A 19,987-nucleotide genomic window follows, 5' to 3' on the forward strand; every position below is an offset into this window, starting at 1 on the left:
CTTAAGATTGTTTTTAATTAAAAATATATATAAAATGAAGTAGCCTCTAGATTTCTGTATAAACCTCCCCCAAATATTGATGAATTTTTTATTTTCTAAATTTTAACAATCAAATATGTTATGTTGTTACAATTTTTTATTTATTTTCAAATTATGTTGTTGCACTTTTTCTTTCAAATTATGCTACATTGTTATGTCCAGATTGTAAATACTATTTATTAATAATCCCTGAGCAAAGCTGCAATGGAGATGGAGATGGAGATGGAAATGAGAGCTGAGGAAGACATAGAGATAGGAGAAGACATAACCCCACCACTCACTCCCCTCGCCTTCGCTCTCCACGACTCCCTTCTCTCCTCTCACTGCTCTTCCTGCTTCTCTCTCCTGCCTCCCCACCCTTTCCCTCCTCTCCACTTTACCCCCACCTTTCCTCATAATCCCCACCATGTCCTCTCCTCCTCCTCCTACTGCTCCCCTCTCTGCTCCAGTTCCGATTCTCCCCTCCACGTGTCCAGCGCCGAGCTCCACCTCCTCCACCTCCTCCAATCCCACCCCTCCACGTACCCCCACGGCGACTCTTCCGACCTCCGTGCCGCCCTCCGCCTCCTCCACTCCCTTCCCGCCATGGGTCCTTCCGCGCGCATCGTCGGCCTCTTAACCAATCACCACAAGTTCCTCCACCACGACGACCACCACAGAATTCGCGACGGCGCCAGGGCTATGTTCCTTGCCAGAAAGATGCGCGACGAAGCTCCAAACGTCTGTTCCGATAATTCTTCTTCAGTTTCTCCAGACGACGCCGTCTTGGAGGAGGCTGCGCTGTGCCTGGTGCTAACCAACGCCGTGGAGGTGCAGGATAAGACCGGGCGCACCCTTGGAATTTCCGTCTACGGTCCCAGCTTCTGCTGGATCAACCACAGCTGCTCTCCCAATGCTTGCTACCGGTTTTTGGTGTCGCCGCCGCCGCCACCACCGTGCTCAGCTGAAAAGACGCCTCTCCGCATTGCCCCCTTGGGCCAAGGAACACAAGTAATCCTTGAAATTTTTACTATTTCCATTTTTTCTTTTTAATTTAGTATTTTCAGCTATAAAATTCAGAGCTGTGAGATTGATATTTGTTGCAGATTGAGAGTGGTGTTTGTAGCAATAATGTATTTATAAAAGGTGTTGTGGTCCTTATTGCTTTCTTGTCACTTCTAATTTCTTTTGTTTGTTCGAATTAGAGTTTGAGATTTCCCTGTTTTGTTGAACTTTAGCCAATATGAATGCAGAATGCGGTAGTTATGGTCCAAGAGTGATAGTTAGGAGCATCAAGAGAATCAAGAAAGGAGAGGAAGTTACAGTTACCTACACTGACTTGTTGCAGCCAAAGGTATCTTTAATTTCTCCACAAACTGGCTTATAGCAAGACAACCCAGCTTCTTTCTGCCGTACGGGGCTTACCCAAATCCTTGGCGATTCGATTTATCATTTACTTATTTCCCTAAAAAAAATTATTGCATTTATGTTCTATGTTAAGAAGTTCTTTCTTTGTGATCGTATATTTTGTCATGATTATTACCCCCAGGCAATGAGGCAGTCAGAGTTATGGTCAAGGTATTGGTTTATCTGCTCTTGTACAAGATGTAGTGCGTCACCCCTAACTTATGTGGATCAGGTTTTGGAGGTGGGAATTCATGAAAACTTATTGTTTACTTTCAGAAATCGCTGGGTTCAAGCTGATACCCAAAAAAATTATGATTGCAACATGGTGACAAACTTCTCTATTATTGTTGTTGTGTGCATCCATTTATTACCTATTTGTATCATTCCCTCTGACCTCATGGATCCGTATAGTCCTGATAATTTCAGCCATGCCTACTTTTCTTCTAAATAACCACAGTGAGGTAAAGTAACTTGGAGGGTTTCTCATTTTATCCCTTCCTACTGTTTGAACCTTCAACTCCACCTTCTTGCAACTGCATGCCTAAAATCTAGTAGTTCTTTGGTCAATACTTTTTATGAACATGGCAGTAATTTAAGAATTCAAGCCAAATGTCTGACTTATGCCTACCCTCATGCCTGAGTTCCAGATTTGTGGCGCTGAAGAATGAAGATGGATGTTGATCTAAATGTTATTTTGATACTATCGCTGGTTCTACAATTATATTCAAATTCTTAATTAAATACTAATTCTTAAGTATGTTTGGAGTTATTCCCTAATATCCTTATAATAATGGTTTTACAGAAATTTCCAGATCCCACTGGTATTGGTATGTATAACTTTTGTGTTTTTTTCTCCCCTTATTTATATAGTTGAACAAAAGTACCTTTTCAACTTGAACATGAAGTACCATCCTAACCATTTTTCTTCTATTCTACCTGGAGATAACTGAATGTTCTGGAGGAGTATCTTGGACAACTATTAACCTTTGGCTCAATACTCCAGGAAATATCTGCAGCCAATTTCAACTCTTCCAGTTTGAGTTCAGATATAAACTTCAATAGAGATAAGGCAACCCAAAGGTTGACCAATTACATTGATGATGCTATAGATGACTACCTGTCAATTGGTGATCCTGAATCTTCTTCTGTGAGGCTTGAGCATGTTCTTACCCAAGGTCTCTCAGATAAGCAGTCAGAGTGCAAGGAAGAAACATCTCAGCTGACTTACTGGTTGCACCCCTTGCACCACCTCTCTCTAAATGCCTACACAACATTGGCTTCAGCGTATAAAATCCGTGCTACTGACTTATCAGCTTTATATTCCAAAATGGATGATCATCTACTGAATGCTTTAGACTTGAGCAGGACCAGCACAGCATACTCCTTGTTACTTGCAGGTGCAACTCACCATCTGTTTCGCTCTGAATCTTCCCTAATCGTATCTGTTGCGAATTTCTGGTCGAGTGCAGGAGAGTCCTTGCTAACTCTTGCTAGAAGCTCAGTCTGGAGTCAGTTTGTCCAACAGGATCTACCTGTGTCAAACCCAAGTTCTACTGGAAAGTATAGATGTCCAAACTGCTCATTGGCAGATAAATTTGAAACCGACTCATTTCATGGTCAAGTTCGATATGCAGATTTTGACTATGTATCAAATGAGTTCGTTGATTGTGTCACTAATTTTACACAGAATGTTTGGAACTTTTTGGGTCTCGGTTGCCATTATCTGAGAGTGGTTAAGAATCCTATAGATTTCAGCTGGCTTGGTACAATAAGATATTCCAGTGTAGGGGAAGATATTGTTCGATCTAGTGGCACTGAAGTGGCTTCTAAGTGTGGGGCTGGGAGAAGAATATCTGGAAGTGAAGCAGAGGGATACAACAACCAGGTAAGGATATGTCTTTTTAAGCTTGGTGTCCATTGCTTACTTTATGGAGGATATCTAGCGAGCATATGTTATGGTAATTCCCATTTGACTCGTAATGTTGGTAAAATTTTAGATTTGGAAGAAAGCATTGAATCCTTGTCATGAACCAGATTGAGTTTCAGAACTTGCAAGTTAAATTTATACATGATTTATTGTTAATTGTTGTATTTAGTTGAAAGTTATATGCCCATTAAAGTTTTCTGTATCAATTATCAATGTCAATTTGCATGAAAATTAAAATTTATATTTTGACCACGTTTATATGTACATTGTACTTGTGGTTTTCACCTCCAATTTTATTCTTCTTGCATTCCTCCCCAAGGAATCAGCTGCAAATCTCAAAGTTACATATCTGTTAAGAGCTCATGGGTAAAATTTGCCCACAAAACCGGCTTGTAAAGGAAGGGTGCCCAAGAGCTCTTAAGTCATTCTAGGATATGCTATTTTGTTGATGTGGGATCTTCCATCCTAACAGTATCTAGGGATGAGATTTGATTTCATTTGATAGAGGAAATCAAACCTCGCCAATCTACTTTCGGAAAAATCACGTAAAGAAAATTATATGAAAGTCAAAGGTTAGCGTGTGGTATCTATCACAAAAACGCTTTCACAGTGGTCATGTTAAATAAGGATTGAGCTTCGATTCTTTGGAAAGCTTGCAAGAGAAGAGGCAATAAGTTAGGTGTTTGAATATTACGTGTACCTTTGAATTATGTTGGGTGGATATATTAGGCTTGTAACCTAAAACCAATTAGTACGAGTGAACAAGGCCAAGTCATGCTTCCTTGGTCTCTTTTTCTTTTGTCTAATATTTTTTCATATATAAGCGATGTTTAACTTTAAACTAATTTAAACTACAGGGAGAGGAATTCAAACTCGGGTGTAAAATAGGAGCACATCCGCCCTAGCCAACTTGGCTAAGCTCGTGCTCTAGCCAACTTGGCTAAGCTCGTGCTCGCTTTCTTTTAATTTTTGGGTTGCATTATATTATATATGTCTCTCTCAAATAAACAAGTATAATATAACCAATATTTGTGTAAGCATGTATTACACTTTTGCTTGAATATTAATCAGACCGAAAAAAGAATAAACTCATTAGTATCAGCCGCTGCCCTGGGACCAAATGAGCAGCTCTGGGACGTGGTGGCATCACCGTCACCGGAGGTGGTGGTGCCATCTCCAAAATTTTGGTTGTGTTGGTGATGGTGGCAGTCTTCATGTTTAGCTAGGGGAGGATGGTAGTACAACCGGCTGGTTTGGGGGCAATGAGAATAAGACCTGGAAACTATTCTCGCGCCTTGATCCAAAATCTCCACAAACTTCATCCCCATTTTGCTCTCTTATTAATCTCTGTAATCTTTGTATGTATCTGAGTCTCTCTCCCACTCTTGAGAAAAGAAAGGCTGAGAAAGTGAAAGAAAATGAAAGAAAAACATACGAGATTTGAAATTAGTTGGGAGAGAGACTCAGAGAGAAATTTGTGGTGTTCTCTGACGGTAGAGGCGGATGTAGGCTTGTTTATATAGCTGCCTTCCTTCATATTTTGCCTAATATTTTTCTTTAGGTGCTTCGTTGGTCCTTCACATTTTTCCTGTAAATTCCTTTTCTGGCAATGTATTTGCATATCGATCCCTTCATTTCTAGTATATTTGACTTTAGTTATCCATTTATACCACATTTCTCACACTTCTATTTAATTGCTTATTTCCCTAGATTTGTACACGTACCTAAAGCACTTGTACTTGTATAATTTGTGTAGTTTGAGTGTGATTGCACGTATTTTAGGATTTATTTCTCTATATGTCGGTAACAAAATCTTGACATATGAATAATTTGTTATAATGGAATGACCAAGATTTTCCTTGTCCTTCATAATTGAGTTCTTATAAAATGTAAAACAAGATTATGAAATATTGTTGAATGCGTTTTGTAATATTTTAGTAACAAATCTGCAATTAAAAGAGTTGCAAGGAAAGGATAAACATATAGATACGCGGAAATACAGGGGCTTACGAATAATTAAAATTACCGATTTTACCGGGACCAAGACGCGTCAGAGCTAAGAACTCGGCTTCTAAACTTGCACACAACATGGTCGCCTGAGTTGTGCTTACAAGCACCAACTCTGTTATTGGTAATTTTACAACAGAGCAAATAAATCCAAAAAGATATTTATTTTTATTTTTTATAGTAAGTCTATATTATTACGAGGATTTTTATTTGTTTATTTATTTACTTTCTTTTGCATCTCCGTTTGAGTGTATGCATTCTAAGGTTTCAAATTTGAAATTCTTGGTGGGACTTGTAGTTCTAATATAGCTAAATAAAATTTAGTTTAAATTCAAATTTGAATCTCTCATCCTCTCAATTTTGTTATTAAACCATAAATCTTAGTTATTAGGGGGGTTAGTTGGATTGGCCCAAGTCTTTGGTGTACTCCTAAGTGGTCCTGAGTTCAAATCCTCACGGTACTCGTGTGTGTGAGTTTCACCCCTCTCCATTCCTAACTTTGGTTATAAAATAAAAAAATAAAAAAAAACCATAAATCAATATTCTTGTTGACACCTAAAAATCAGATTCTCACATCACATTAAAGTGAAGCCGAATTGAACTTGACTTGCCTTAGAAGGAATTATGAAAAAAAAATGTAAGTAGTGCCTTCACTCTAGGTTTCAATTCCTTCATCTCTCACTGTCTCTTGGATTAAATATATCAATTTTTATTAACAAGAAACTTGTAGTTCAAGTGATTTAGATCAATAAATATACACGACATCCTGTATTTTAATTCCTCATTCCCCAATTGTAGCTTGTATTTAAAAAAAATATTACCTTTTAATTTTAAAAAGTTAGGATAACTATTAAGATTCTTAAACTGTGTGCACATCACTTTTCTTTCTTAACAACAAAATATAAAAATATAAAAATAAAAAATTTAAAGAGGAAATATTTTTTATCATCACCCATTGGAGCCATCCCTTTCCTTTATTTATCTTTTTGAAAAAAAGTACAAAAAATAGCAAGGAAATCATCCGAAACTCAAATATGAGAGGTAAGGACAATAGTGTAATTTTAAAAAAAGATTCGCGGCATGAACCAAACACAAGGAAACAATTAAAAGAGAAAAAACCAAAAGAATCTTGGGCCATCCCTTTCCTTGGCCCACAAGATAAAAGCCCTCCAATTTCATTTTTGATATCCGAGAATGTATTTTATAGCTTAATTAAAATATAGTTTCAAAAAATAAAAACAGAGAAAACGTGTTTGGTAACATAAACAATGTATGTGTCACTTATCTCAAGTTTTTGCAATTTTCATTGAAAATAAATCATTTAATCAGCTTGTAAGCCAATTGTAAAATTCATTTTGTCTGATCCAGAAGAAAAAAAGTGTAAATCAACAAATAAAATAGAATTATAATGGTTTTTAAACGCTAAAATTATCCTAAACAAAAACTAAAGAGAACTGTAGCAAACACAAAAACGTCAGAGCTTCCTAAAGACCCGGGGATAATTGATTTTTTCTTTGGGGTCAATATAATTGATTATTTTATGTTACATCATTATAGTTATTAATGGAGTTTCTTCAATAAGTATTTTATGTTAAAGATTAATTACATACTTCTAATCTCGTTCGTTGGATTGTATTAATAAAATGTATTAATCCAGCTGTAGAAATTAAAAATATGTAACTACTACTTAACTTGAATATTTATTGAAGAATTTCTCTAGTTACTAATATAACCAAACCACTGGTTATTTCAATCTGAACACCACTGGTTGTTTTGTTAGCTCCCAAAAGTCTTGGAGAAATTTCATTCCCTCAACTGAAATTAGAAAGATAAAAAATGCAAGGAGGTGTTTCGTCGCCAAGACTCACATCGTTGATGTCTTTCAAGTGGGAGGTCAATTGGCAAACGTGATTTGGGCACTGTGTCTGAATCTGATAGATGGTGTGAGAGAAGGTATGTTGAGTAATTCTAGCTGGTTATATGTATATTGAGTACTTTGCTGCTATCAAATTGTGAAATTTGTCAAATATTTATGAATCTACAATCTGGGCGTGATAAATCAATGAAAAAGAGGAGGTTCGGAAGAAAAATCTCTTATGCCGGAAAACCATTTTCCGTGTTTTCATCTTTGGTCTACCGAGCGCGTTTTCCGTCTCCTCTCTCACTTGGGAAGAAAAAGACCGCACAAAACCAACTTCAAGCCTATTAATAATTCTAGTCCTATTCCTATTCTTATTCCTATTCCGTCAAGGAAACCCAAATTCCTCTCTATATATTAATCTCATGCCTCACAAACACAAACTTTGCCCTTCATTGCAGGTTTGCAGCAAACTGTTGGAAAGCAGAATGAGTTTTCAAGATACAAATACTCGCAATAATCACAGAATCACAACAATGGTGTTCATCGCATCCCCCAACCACAAAACCCTAACCCTAAACCTAAACCCAAACACCACCACCCTCCAAGCTCTGAAATTCCAAATTGAACAAATTTCCAACGTACCCATCTCTCACCAGCGCCTATTCATCTCCCAAAGCCTCCAATTGTTGACCCAAAGAGGCTCCACCCTCCTCGCCGACCTTGGCATCAAACCCTACTCTACCCTAACCCTCCACGTCCCCTTCTTCGGTGGCACTCTACCCCACAAAAATCCCAAACCCCGCCTTGATTTCCTCAATTCCAAGCCTCCTGAGGGTTATGTCGCTGGGCTTGGCCGTGGTGCTTCTGGGTTCACCACAAGGTCCGACATTGGGCCTGCCCGATTTGCCCTCGAGCTGCCCGATAGGGCAATTGGGCAGCTTGAGGAAGCAGGGGAGGAAAAAGGGTACGATGAGAATCAGCAATTTGATGATTTTGAAGGCAACGATGTTGGGTTGTTGGCACCAGATGCCAAACTGGATGAAGATGATGAGAAGGCTGATGCAATGTGGAAAGCAGTTGATGAGAGAATGGACTCCAGGAGAAAGGACAGGAGAGAGGCTCTGTTGAGAGAAGAGATTGAAAAGTACAGAGCTTCCAATCCCAAGATTACAGAGCAGTTTGCAAGTTTGAAGAGGAATTTGCACACATTGTCTGCCCAAGAATGGGAGAGTATACCTGAAATTGAGGATTATTCAATGAGAAACAAGAAGAGGAGGTTTGAGAGCTTTGTGCCGGTGCCGGATACCCTTTTGGAGAAGGCAACGCAGGAGAAAGAGCTTGTTACTGCAATAGATCCCACTAGTACAGATTTGACTGCCGTGAGGCAGGGCAGAGATATAGTGTTGTCTTTGAAATTGGATAGGATTTCGGATTCTGTCTCAGGGTTGACAGTTGTTGACCCAAAAGGGTATCTTACTGATCTTAAAAGTATGAGCATCACAAGTAATACAGACGTTCATGATAAAAACAAGGCTAGATTGTTGATGACGAGTTTAATGAAGTCAAATCCTAAGAACCCACGTGTATGGATTTCGGCAGCAAGGTTTGAGGAAGTGGCAGGAAAGATGAAGGCAGCCAGGAAATTGATTCAGCAAGGGTGTGATGAGTGTCCTAAGAGTGAGGATGTGTGGTTGGAGGCTTGTAGGCTTGCTAGCCCCAAAGATGCTAAGGCTGTTATTACTAAGGGAGTTAAATTTATTCCCAATTCAGTCAACTTGTGGATGGAGGCTGCGAAATTGGAGCGTGATGATTTGAACAAGAGCAGGGTCTTGAGGAAAGGGTTGGAACACATTCCTGATTCTGTTAGGCTGTGGAAGGCGGTCGTGGATCTAGCAAATGAGGAGGATGCTAGAAGTTTGCTCAAAAGGGCTGTGGAGTGTTGTCCATTGCACATTGAATTCTGGCTTGCACTCACAAGATTGGAAACTTATGAGAACGCCAAGAAGGTCCTCAATAAGGCAAGGGAGAATCTATCGGAGGAGCCTGCAATTTGGATCACGGCAGCAAAGTTGGAAGAAGCTAATGGGAATGTGTCCATGGTTGGGAAGATTATTGAAAGAGGTATAAGGGCTTTGCAAAAAACAGCGGTTATTATTGATAGAGAAGCATGGATGAAAGAGGCTGAAGCTGCTGAACGTGCAGGGTCTATAATGACTTGCCAAGCTATCATTCGGAGTGCAATTGGGATTGGTGTGGAGGAGGAAGATAGGAAAAGGACATGGGTTTCTGATGCAGAGGACTTCATGAAAAAAGGTTCCATTGAAACAGCCCGAGCAATTTATGCGCATGCACTTACTGTCTTTTTAACCAAGAAGAGCATATGGAGGAAAGCGTCTCAGCTTGAAAAGAGCCATGGTACTAGGGAATCTCTTGTTGCTTTGCTTCGTAAAGCGGTGACATATTGCCCACAGGCTGAAAACTTGTGGCTTTTTGGTGCTAAGGAGAAGTGGCTTTCAGGGGATGTGCCTGCTGCCCGTGCAATCCTCCAAGAAGCTTATGCTGCCATTCCCAACTCTCAAGAAATTTGGCTTGCTGCGTTTAAACTTGAGTTTGAGAATCACGAATCCGAGAGAGCTAAGATGCTTCTTGCCAAAGCCCGAGAAAGGGGAGGTAACGAAAGAGTATGGATGAAATCTGCAATTGTTGAGAGGGAATTAGGGAACATTGATGAGGAGAGGAAGTTTCTTGTTGAAGGCTTGAAGTGCTTCCCTTCATTCTTTAAATTGTGGTTAATGCTTGGACAGCTAGAGGAACGGCTTGATCATTTGGAAAAAGCCAAAAAGGTCTATCACTCAGGTCTGAAGCACTGCCCCAATTCTCTACAACTCTGGCTTTCTCTCGCTAGTCTACAGGAGAAAATGATTGGGCTGAGTAAAGCTCGTGCAGTTCTCACAATTGCCAGGAAGAAGAACCCTCAGAACCCTGAACTGTGGCTTGCTTCTGTTCGAGCTGAATTGAGGCATGGCAAGAAGAAGGAATCTGATATTTTGATGGCAAAGGCTTTGCAGGAGTGTCCCAATAGTGGTATCTTGTGGGCAGCAGCTCTCGAGATGGTAGCTCGTCCCCAACGGAAGGCAAAGAGTAAAGATGCCCTTGAGAAATGTCATCATGATCCCCATGTTGTTGCTGCTGTGGCCAAGTTATTATGGCATGACAGGAAGTTGGACAAAGCTAGGAATTGGCTCAACATGGCAGTAATGCTTGCCCCCGATATTGGGGATTTTTGGGCTTTATACTACAAATTTGAACTTCAGCATGGTACTGAGGAGAACCAAAAGGATGTATTGAACAGATGCATTGCTGCAGGGCCAAAGCATGGAGAAAAATGGCAACCTATTTCAAAGGCCGTGGAGAACTCCCATCAACCAATTGAAGCTATCTTGAAGAAAGTAGTGGCGGCAGCGGAAAATAATAAACAGTAGTTCTGCTTATTATAGAGGTATAAAAATTAACCTGTGCTTCTGATTTTTGCTACTTAGAAGTAGTTGGTGGACAAACTATGCTGATGTATATCTATCCCAGAATTTGGAACTGCAATTGTTTCACATCTTAATTATATGACTGTTTCCTCCAAAATATTTCCATTTGATTGCTTTTATTTCAGTTCAGCTCTGCATCCATTTGTTCTGACTTGAAATCTGTCTAGATAAAGAAGTTATTTTTAATAGTTCTTGAAATATTACAGAGGGTGGAAAAACAGAAACGTGACAGTGGATGCATATGCAGTTACGCTTGATCGATTTGTTTAGCAGAATTCGCAAACGACTTGGCAATAGTTGCGAACATGGAAGTCACCATGCTGTCATAGGGAAGTTGGATTAATCTGCCTTGGGATACATGATATTAGTTGGATCAATTAGTTTCCTTCTTTCTTATCCTAAATTTTCCTGTTAATTTATTACCTCCAGGCAATGAGGCAGTCAGAGTTATGATCAACGTATCGGTTTATCTGCTCTTGTAGGAGATGTGGCCTAGCTTATGTATATGGACTATGCTTAGGAGGTAAATTCATGAAAACCTATTATTTATTAATCCAAACTTTCACATATAATCAGAAAGAACCCAGAAGGCTAAACTTCTTTTGATTTTAGCTCCCCCATAATATGATCTGTTATTTTTTATTTGGGAAAAAGCTTATTCTTCTACAGAATTTTTTTGAGTTTTTGTAGTATATTAATACTTAAATCTGGATTTTTTATTCCTTATGTACTTTTTGCTGGTAACTTTGAAGAGAAGTACCTTTTTCAAATTTGAACCATGAACTGTCTCCTAACCATTTTTCTCCCATTCTACCGCTCAGGGCTTAATGTCCAAAACTCAGTTTTGTGAGTATTCTGACGGAGTGTCTTGAGCAAGTACTATAACCTTCAGCTGCAACCCTCAAGGTAATATCAGCAGCCGATTTCAACTCTTTCACTTTTGAGGTCAGACATAAACTTCAATGGAGACAAGGCAACCGAAAGGTTGACTTATTACATTGGTGATGCTAGAGTTGATTAACTCCGGGAAAACTCTCGTTTGATATCTGGGACATCAACTCCTGGGTATGAAAAGCCATATTTGGGTGTTGGGTGTTGGGTGTCATGAATTTTTTCTTCTTCAATTTGTTCTAATTTTGTATTTATTTTATACAAAATTAGTTAAATACCCATTCCTAGACATGAAACTATAAATATACCCTATACTATTCAATGTATATAAACACACCCAAAAAATACCCAAAAATGACAGCTGTTACATTTTTTAGTTTAATTACTTAAATGAAATACCTTTATTACCCATTCAGTATTAAATTAGTTTTTTTGAAAAATTTTGGACGCTCTCTCTCTCGTCTCTCTCAATTGGCGGAAACCAGGCCAGCGATCTTGGTGCTCCGGCCACGGCCAGCAGTGAGAGCGGTCGGAAAAGGATCGGCCAGGGCCGACGATCAAGTCTGGGCTAAAGCCCAGCCACATCAGCCGCTCACGACGCCGCTAAAAGCTCAGAAAGGTCTGTGGATTTCGAGTTTTCCGACGTCGTTTTCGGCGACTCCGGCTGTTGTTTCCGTCGATCGAGGTATGAAACTTCATCTACTTTTCGTACTCTAGCTGTTTATGTATGTGGTTAGGATAGATTTTGGAGTTTTGGAAATTAATCAATACACCCTAGTTTGACCGACGGCTTTGGCAGTGTTCCGAATTGCTCCGGCCACTTTTTGGCCGAGGTCCAAGACCAAAATTTACTCCCCTTGTTAGTATGAATATGTTGGTATAGGTATTGTAGGGACTTTTGGGAATTTTTAGAGATAAGTTATCATTTGACTTTGACGGTATGCTTGGTATTCGGGGTTGTTGGAATGCTAGTAGCATCTGTTTTTTGAAATAATGTTAATATGAGAACTTCAAGCGAGACAATATGAGAGGAAGCAAATTTAACAGTAGCTGTTGGCTTGTGCAATTGAGGTGCAAAGTAAACTTTTTTCTTAAATTCTTTTAGGCTTAAGAATATCATAGGGAGACAGAGAGAGCGATAGCTTGTACAGAAAATTGGACCACTTTCTGAGCATTTTTATTTTATGCTCAAGATTCTTTGCAGTTGATAACAATTGTTTTCTCTTTCTCAGTCTCCAATCTTCTTTTTTTTTTCCTTTTTTTTTTCTTCAAATAATGGAATGCAAAATTGGAGTATTGATTGAATGGTTTCTGTTCTGATAATGGAATGCAAAATTCTCTTTTCAAATTTTGTTTGTCTCTCACTGTGCTCGGTTTTCTAGCCAGCAATATCCATTTGCTTTTGTGTCACATCAAATTTACTAATCTTAATTAGTAACCATATCCATGGAAACTGCAAAGGGGTTTGGTCAGTATAAAGTTTGTTGCCATTAGTTAGCAAGGAAGAAGACATTTAATATTTTTTACCAGTGGCAAAAAATGAAAAAAAAATCAAGGCATTGGCTGCTGCAACTCATACTGTTTGTTTCTGTCATGGCAATTTTGGCAGCAACTTGTTGCCAAACCAGTTCACCTACAGCACTTGTTCTTTCAATTTCAGTTGTATTTCAAGGTTGCTACTTTACGAACATGGGGCTTTTGCTCTGGGTTCCTAGGTTTGTTCAAAAAGGTTGTGTTTTCCGTTATGTTTTTCAAGGTTGTTGGTTTATGAACATGGGGTTTTTGTAGTTGTACATTTTTATCGTAACTATTATGCAAATGAAATATAGTTGTTAGCTTCCAGTAAGTGGTATGAATAGTTGTTAAACTGTTCATACCCTGCAATTGAGTTGATTTCTATGACATAGTATTAACAGTGTACTTCCATGACATAGTATTAACAGATTTTTCAGTAACAAAGCATGCGCTATTTTTTGCTCATATAGTTGTGCACTTAAAGTTTATGATATGCATAATGTGATTTTCACTAGGAAGGTAGTTCTATGACACAGTATTAACAGTGTACTTTTTTTTTTCTTCTTGTAGAGGGCCTTTGCGATTGCTTCTGGTAAAACTATGGACAATGTGATTTTATGATATGCAAAAATGTGATTTTTCCTAGGAAAATAGTTCTATGACATAGTATTAACAATGTACTTCTGTGACATAGTATTAACAGTGTACTTTTTTTTTTCTTCTTATAAAGGTATTTCCTTGTGCCTTTGCAATTGTATCTGGTGAAACTATGGACAATTGGAGGTGGCAGCAAAGGATATCGAATCTCTTGTTAGGGTTTTTTGGATTTTTTGTATGAAATAGTATTTACAATGTTTTTCTATGAAATTGTATTAAGAATGTTTTTCTATGAAATTGTATTAACAATATAGCATGGTATTAACAATGCACTTTTATGACATGATATTAACAATGTACTTTCATGACATGGTATTAACAATGTACTTTTATGATATGATTTGCGGAGGTTTGATGGAGAATGAAGGGTTGTGGGGACAGACCCTTGGTTTTCGTTATTTTTTATTTTTTTTTTAATGTTATGTTTGTACAATACTGTCCTATTGTGTAGGTAAAAAGCGCCCCTGAACAATAATGTTGTTTAAATAATAATTCAGCAAATAATAATGTCATAACAGTTTAATAGCAAGACAGTTCTACGGCATAGTATTAACAGTGTAATTCTATGACAGTTCTACGGCATAGTATTAACAGTGTAATTCTATAATGTTTTTTTGGGCCGAAAGTTATGGAATACGAGATGGTACAATGTTTGGGCTTGTTTATAAATTTGGGCTGGGTTTGTTTTGGGTGTTTTTTGAGTTTTTTTTTCTGTTGGGCTTGATAGTGGCAGTGCTGTAATTTATTGGAACTTCAACACTAATTTGTTATTTAATAAATGGATTTTGGGTGTGTTTATGAAGTGTTTTCCATGTGGGGTTTTTTTTATAATTTCAGCTCCTATTTTGGGTATATTAGTGAAGATCCCTTTATTTTAATCCTCTTTTTATTTGTTAATTATGAAAAGTTATATTTACCCTAAATTTTAGTTAAATCTAACAGAAAATTAGACGGTGTGACCAATTTGCGGAATAATATAGAGTTGATGGACTATTTAAATGAATAATTTAATTGAGGGATCAAAATTTAAATTGATTATAAGTTTGAGGACCATTTGAGTAAATTTATTTATTTATTTATTTTTGTGGTAAAAGAATACCATATTCTAGTTAGCATTGTATTATATATTCAATCACAATGACATAGATGATATGTTTACCATACTGTAATATATAACGCATGATGACTAAAATAGTAATAGTGCAATAACAGTTCAACAAGTTCAGCATATTTTCGGAGAAGTTTTTTTTTTTCATTGGATGCTTTAGCTCAATTGAGACAGTTTACTACTTAACCAGACTATTTGGTTTTCAAATCTTTTTCTCTAAGTTACAAATTGTTCTACGATCTTTGGGAAGTAGTGCTGTAGTGGACTAACCATGTGTCCGCTTTTAGAAAATTGTACGGTTTCTGTTTTGGGGTCTGAAACTGAGGCCGAACTAAGTACAATTGGTTTTGTCCAAAATCACGAAGAAAACCGAATCAAATAAAATCAATTTAAGATGGTTTGGGCCTATGTTCAATTCTCTTTCCTTTTTTTTTTTTTTTGGTTTTTGTTTTTGTTTTTGTTTTTGGTTTTTTGTGAAATAGTAGCAATTCAATTGAAAATACATGACACAAACCCAGGATACAACAATAAGAACACAGCCCTGAAAGGAGGTTCTTGCAATACAGACGGTAACAACACCAACTAAGCACAAGTATTACAAAATAGTTAGAAAATAAATATACAACTTGAAACCGAGCTAACAAGGAGTTACAAATGAGGACCCTAATTTTGCAGCAACCAGTGCTTAAAAAAGATCAAGATAGAGAACAAACTCTCAAACTTTATGGGACAGGAAACACCCCAAGAGTGGAGGGCATAACCGCTCAACTTCCACCAGGACATTCCAAATAATATCACAGCATCTCCTAATCCCCCTTGATCCCCAAGCATAATAAAAGTAGATCCATCAAATTCAGCAGCTCCACCTCCAGTACAGAGAGATCTAACACTAGATCTACCGCACAAGTAGCATATCTAGCAAGATCAACCAATAACTAGCCCCAAAAGATTGGGAAACAAACCCTCAAGAAAAGGGAAGAAACAAACCCTTGCAATAGCAAGGAGCAAACAAAACCCAACAAAAGTTGGGAGGGAAAACCTCTCCACAACATAACGGGGGGGAGAGAGGCCCGGATTATTAACCGAAGGGGGTGGTTCCAGGGGAGATCCCCTACAACCAAGGAGAATTGCAGATCTGGAGAAGAAACGAGACGGAGTACATTCAATTCTCTTTCCTTTTGCATTTTTTCAATGTTGTTAGTCATTACAACTTAAAAAATTCACAACTTGCTACATATGTATTTTATTTTATTTTATTCATTTTCTAGCATATAAAACCATCCTAAAACTCAACATCCCAAAGGTCCATCAAACTTCAAATTCAATATCCATATATGGTTATTTCTAACTTGCTTGCCAATGGGATCTAGTCTAGTGAAAAAGGGTCTTGAGTTGCATATAAGAGGTCTCAGGTGCGAATCCCCACGGCATCATAGTTGTGTCTGTGTGTGCCGTTGGCATGCTTTTAAAAATTTTAAAATATGTTATAGTTTTCTTCATATTTACTTGTAATGTGTTTTGTGAAGTATTAATTATTACATGTAGCGAATCAGTGATAAGTAAACGATTAATAAAAAAATAATCAGAGTAATTTCTGTTCTCTTTTTCTTTCATTGGTAAACCAAGCATATGGGATAAACTAACGTCTCCAAGATGAAGAACATCCACATGAGCAAATTATTTTTGTTGTATCAATCACATATATAGAAGCTTCAATCAAGAAGAAAGATAAAATGACATCAAGCTATCTCGTCTTTTTTGGTTTGGTTTGAACAAAAAGTTACCTCTGAATTCAAACGTAGAAACTTTGTTGTCTGTGGAAGCATTTGTTGGTATTTTCATATTCTGAGATGGATGTTGTATCCTTTCATTTGTTCTGTTCCTTTCTTTTTTATGTGTCACTGCCCAAGTTTTGAAAGAAAAGCGCAAGGCCACAATGAACCAAAAACAGTGAAGGGCAGGCCTCCAGTGGCTGAGAAGTTACCTCCCAAATGCACGAACATAATGTTTAAATATACAACATTACAATGAACAAGTTCATAATGATAATAAAACCATAAGTCTTAAAATTTGAACCGATTGGCCAATGGAGTCTAGTCGAGTGAAAAAGGGTCTTGACAAGTAGAGCAGAGGTTTCATGTTCGAATCCCCATGACATCATAATTGTGTGTGTATGAAAAACCCCCCTCTCTTCTAGTTTAGACTCACTACAAGGAAAATCCCTTTTAGCGACGAAACAAGATGGTCGCTATAACACCAAATTTCGTCGCCAAAGATAAATAGCGACGAATATTTTTAGTCACCAAGGTCGTCGTTCAAAGCTCGTGGCTAAAAGTACTGTGCGACGATAAAAAATTTCGTCGCTGAAATGTTTTAGCGACCAAACTTATCGTCGCTAAACAGCTCCCGGTTGGTAGCCTATAGAGAGGGAGTTGCAGCCAAAATACCAAAAATTCTTGCGAACATGGAATTATTTGGTGACGAAATAAATGTTTGGTCGCCTAAACATTTCAGCGATGAATATTTTGGTCGTTAAAGATGTACTTTATTTGTCGCATATGTTAGTTGGTTTGGTTATTTTCAGAATGGCCGACGAAATAGATTAGTCGCCAAAATTGTAGATATTGGTATTGTCAATTGAGTGATGAAAACTAATTCGTCGCAAAAAAGTGTATTATTTTTTTTTTTAAAAATAATTATTTATATTTTAAGCTTTGTAACAGAATATTATTTACTCCATAAAGTTTTTGAAAAACAGTAAATATATTAAATTAATAGAAATAGCATAATTACTATTCAAAAGATACTAGCTGTTTAAGCACATGTCAATGTATGCTAGGTACAAAAACCATCAAGTGGCTAGATACAAAAGCCCCTAGAACCCCCAAGTTAGGCTAGATACAAAAACCATCAAGTATGTAGATGTACACACAACTTAATTTGACTATTTCCAATATCATCAAGATCCTGATAAACATTATGTGAACCACCATTATTACCTTGATCATCATTACAAGGAGAATCACCAACATGCTGGGACCGAACACCTAAATGCGAGGGTAGAGGACCATCATGGGTTTGCATCCACTCAATGACATCCAAAAGTTTACCCACTATGCCTTAAAGCTCACTTACTGTGCCTTTCAACTCACCAACTGTGCCTTCAAGTTCCCCAACCTTTTGCTCTGTATCAAAAGACGAGGCAACTCCACCACTATGCGAACTCTCCATTCGAAGACTAGAACCCAAGCCTAGAATCCTCTTACCCTTTGCAACCCCAAGTTCTACAATCATGATCTCTAATTGTTGTGGGATAGGGAGTGTGACTTGATCTAGTGGAGTTCCTGAACTCTCTGCCACTTGTTGCGTGGCCTTCTCATACTCTTCATTCATCTTCTTCTACAAAAAGAAGCAAAATAAAGATAAGTCAATATATATAAATGCATAAAAAGAATGAAGTAAATGGGATGCCAGTACGACCAATTTTGTTCATAAACTATCAATGCCAATTATCCTAATCAAACAGTCACAAAGGAAGGAAAAAAAAAACAACTTGAGGCAAATAATAAAAGGAAAAGGCACACAAAAATGGAATGGATCTATTTGGATATGCAGATTGCAGAAAGTTTGAAAATACTCACAGATCTTATAAAGATATTTTTCTGTAAGATCCCACATCAACCAACGAAGAGGGGGTGATGTGCCTAATAAGTGCACACCCGCATCCATCTAGCACGAGGCCTTTTGGGAGCTCACTGGCTTCGGAGTCGTAGGAACTCCGAAGTTAAGCGAGTTGGGGGCTAGAGCAATCACAGGATGGGTGACCCACTATGAAGTTGCTCGTGAGTTCCCAGAAACAAAACCATGAGGGCAGAGAGGGGGGCCCAAAGCGGACAATATCGTGCTACGGTAGAGTTGATCCCGGGATGTGACATTTTCTGCATCTCCTGAAAGCAACAACAATACAAACAAGAAACTTCCAAAAACAGGGATTATAAATATTTGCCCAACAACATGGCCCCCTTATAATTGGGCCTAAATTTTAATTTCTAAGAGCGAGTCCAACAGGCCAGCTGAGCCCGAGGCGAGGGGGGAAAAAAAAATTCGTTCCAGCGCCTAGCCCAAGCCCGGGGGGCTTGTGGGACCCACCAACTTGGGCCAGCCCGAAGGCAAGATGAGCCCGAGCTTCGGCCCGTAGGCGCTGACGTCAGCGAGTGCGTTCAAATTTTTTTTTACCGTTGGCGCGCGCTGACGTCAGCGCGACGCCAGCTCCAACAGGAAGTTACCACGTGTCGCGCCCCCAGCCCTCCGATCAGCATATCCGAATCCAATCCTACGGCTGAGCCTTTTGTGGGCAATAAAAATATGAAAAAAAAAAAGGAAATTTTTTTTAAAAATTATAAAAAAGTCAGAATTTTTTTTTCTATAAATACCTATCAATACCCTTCACTTTCAACACCAATCCTCATACATTTCATTATACTTCTACTATTATTCACTCTTTACTCAACATTTTCCTCTTTTTCATCTAGTATTTTGATTTCATATTTTTATGGCTTCTTCTATCGAACCCGGAGGGGCTTGGAGCACCATGGAAGATGTTTCCTTGTGTGAGGCTTGGCTCCAAATTTGTCATTGTCCCATGTCCGGCAATGAGATGAAATTTTTTCATATGTGGAAAAAAATTCATGCCGAATTTTGTGAAAAAATTCCGGAGTCTACTCGTACGGAGATGGCATTATCCAGTAGGTGGAAAATTCTCAATAAAGAGTTGGGAAAATGGAGAGCTGCCCTAGCAAAAGCGATGGACAACTATAGAAGCGGGGAAAATCGTACTAACGAGGTAAGTATTTTATAATTTTTGTTTTATTAAGTTTAATCTCCTAATATATATATTTTGTTAATATTGCTTGCATTTTCAATATTTTGTTAATATTTCTTGCATTTTAAATATTTTGTTCATATTTCTTGCAATATCAATATGTTGTTCATATTTCTTGCAATATCAATATGTTGTTAATATTTCTTGCATTTTAAATATTTTGTTCATATTTCTT

The 19,987-nt window shown here is 38.0% G+C and overlaps 2 protein-coding genes across 4 annotated transcripts; both read left to right on the forward strand.

Annotated features, from left to right (window-relative positions):
- The first annotated feature begins 167 nt into the window (after positions 1-167).
- LOC117638701 (protein SET DOMAIN GROUP 41) lies at positions 168-5,030 on the forward strand. Of its 2 annotated transcripts, XM_034373794.1 has the most exons (6): positions 168-1,029; positions 1,125-1,164; positions 1,272-1,372; positions 1,568-1,666; positions 2,429-3,310; positions 4,424-5,030. In XM_034373794.1, exons 1-6 carry the CDS (start codon positions 244-246, stop codon positions 4,550-4,552), a joined length of 2,037 nt encoding a protein of 678 aa, XP_034229685.1. In that variant the 5' UTR covers positions 168-243; the 3' UTR covers positions 4,553-5,030. The 2 variants fall into 2 exon arrangements, with proteins under 2 accessions (XP_034229685.1, XP_034229684.1); XM_034373793.1 differs by lacking the exon at positions 4,424-5,030 and having other exon boundaries at positions 172-1,029; positions 2,429-3,593.
- Positions 5,031-7,112: 2,082 nt separating this feature from the next.
- On the forward strand, positions 7,113-11,216 carry LOC117637112 (protein STABILIZED1-like). 2 transcript variants are annotated; one of them, XM_034371912.1, is made up of 3 exons: positions 7,113-7,312; positions 7,679-10,719; positions 10,966-11,216. In XM_034371912.1, exon 2 carries the CDS (start codon positions 7,706-7,708, stop codon positions 10,700-10,702), a length of 2,997 nt encoding a protein of 998 aa, XP_034227803.1. In that variant the 5' UTR covers positions 7,113-7,312; positions 7,679-7,705; the 3' UTR covers positions 10,703-10,719; positions 10,966-11,216. The 2 variants fall into 2 exon arrangements, with proteins under 2 accessions (XP_034227803.1, XP_034227802.1); XM_034371911.1 differs by lacking the exon at positions 7,113-7,312 and having other exon boundaries at positions 7,325-10,719.
- Positions 11,217-19,987: the final 8,771 nt, after the last annotated feature.

The sequence above is a fragment of the Prunus dulcis genome, chromosome 8, assembly GCF_902201215.1.
Source record: "Prunus dulcis chromosome 8, ALMONDv2, whole genome shotgun sequence".
NCBI lineage: Eukaryota > Viridiplantae > Streptophyta > Magnoliopsida > Rosales > Rosaceae > Prunus > Prunus dulcis.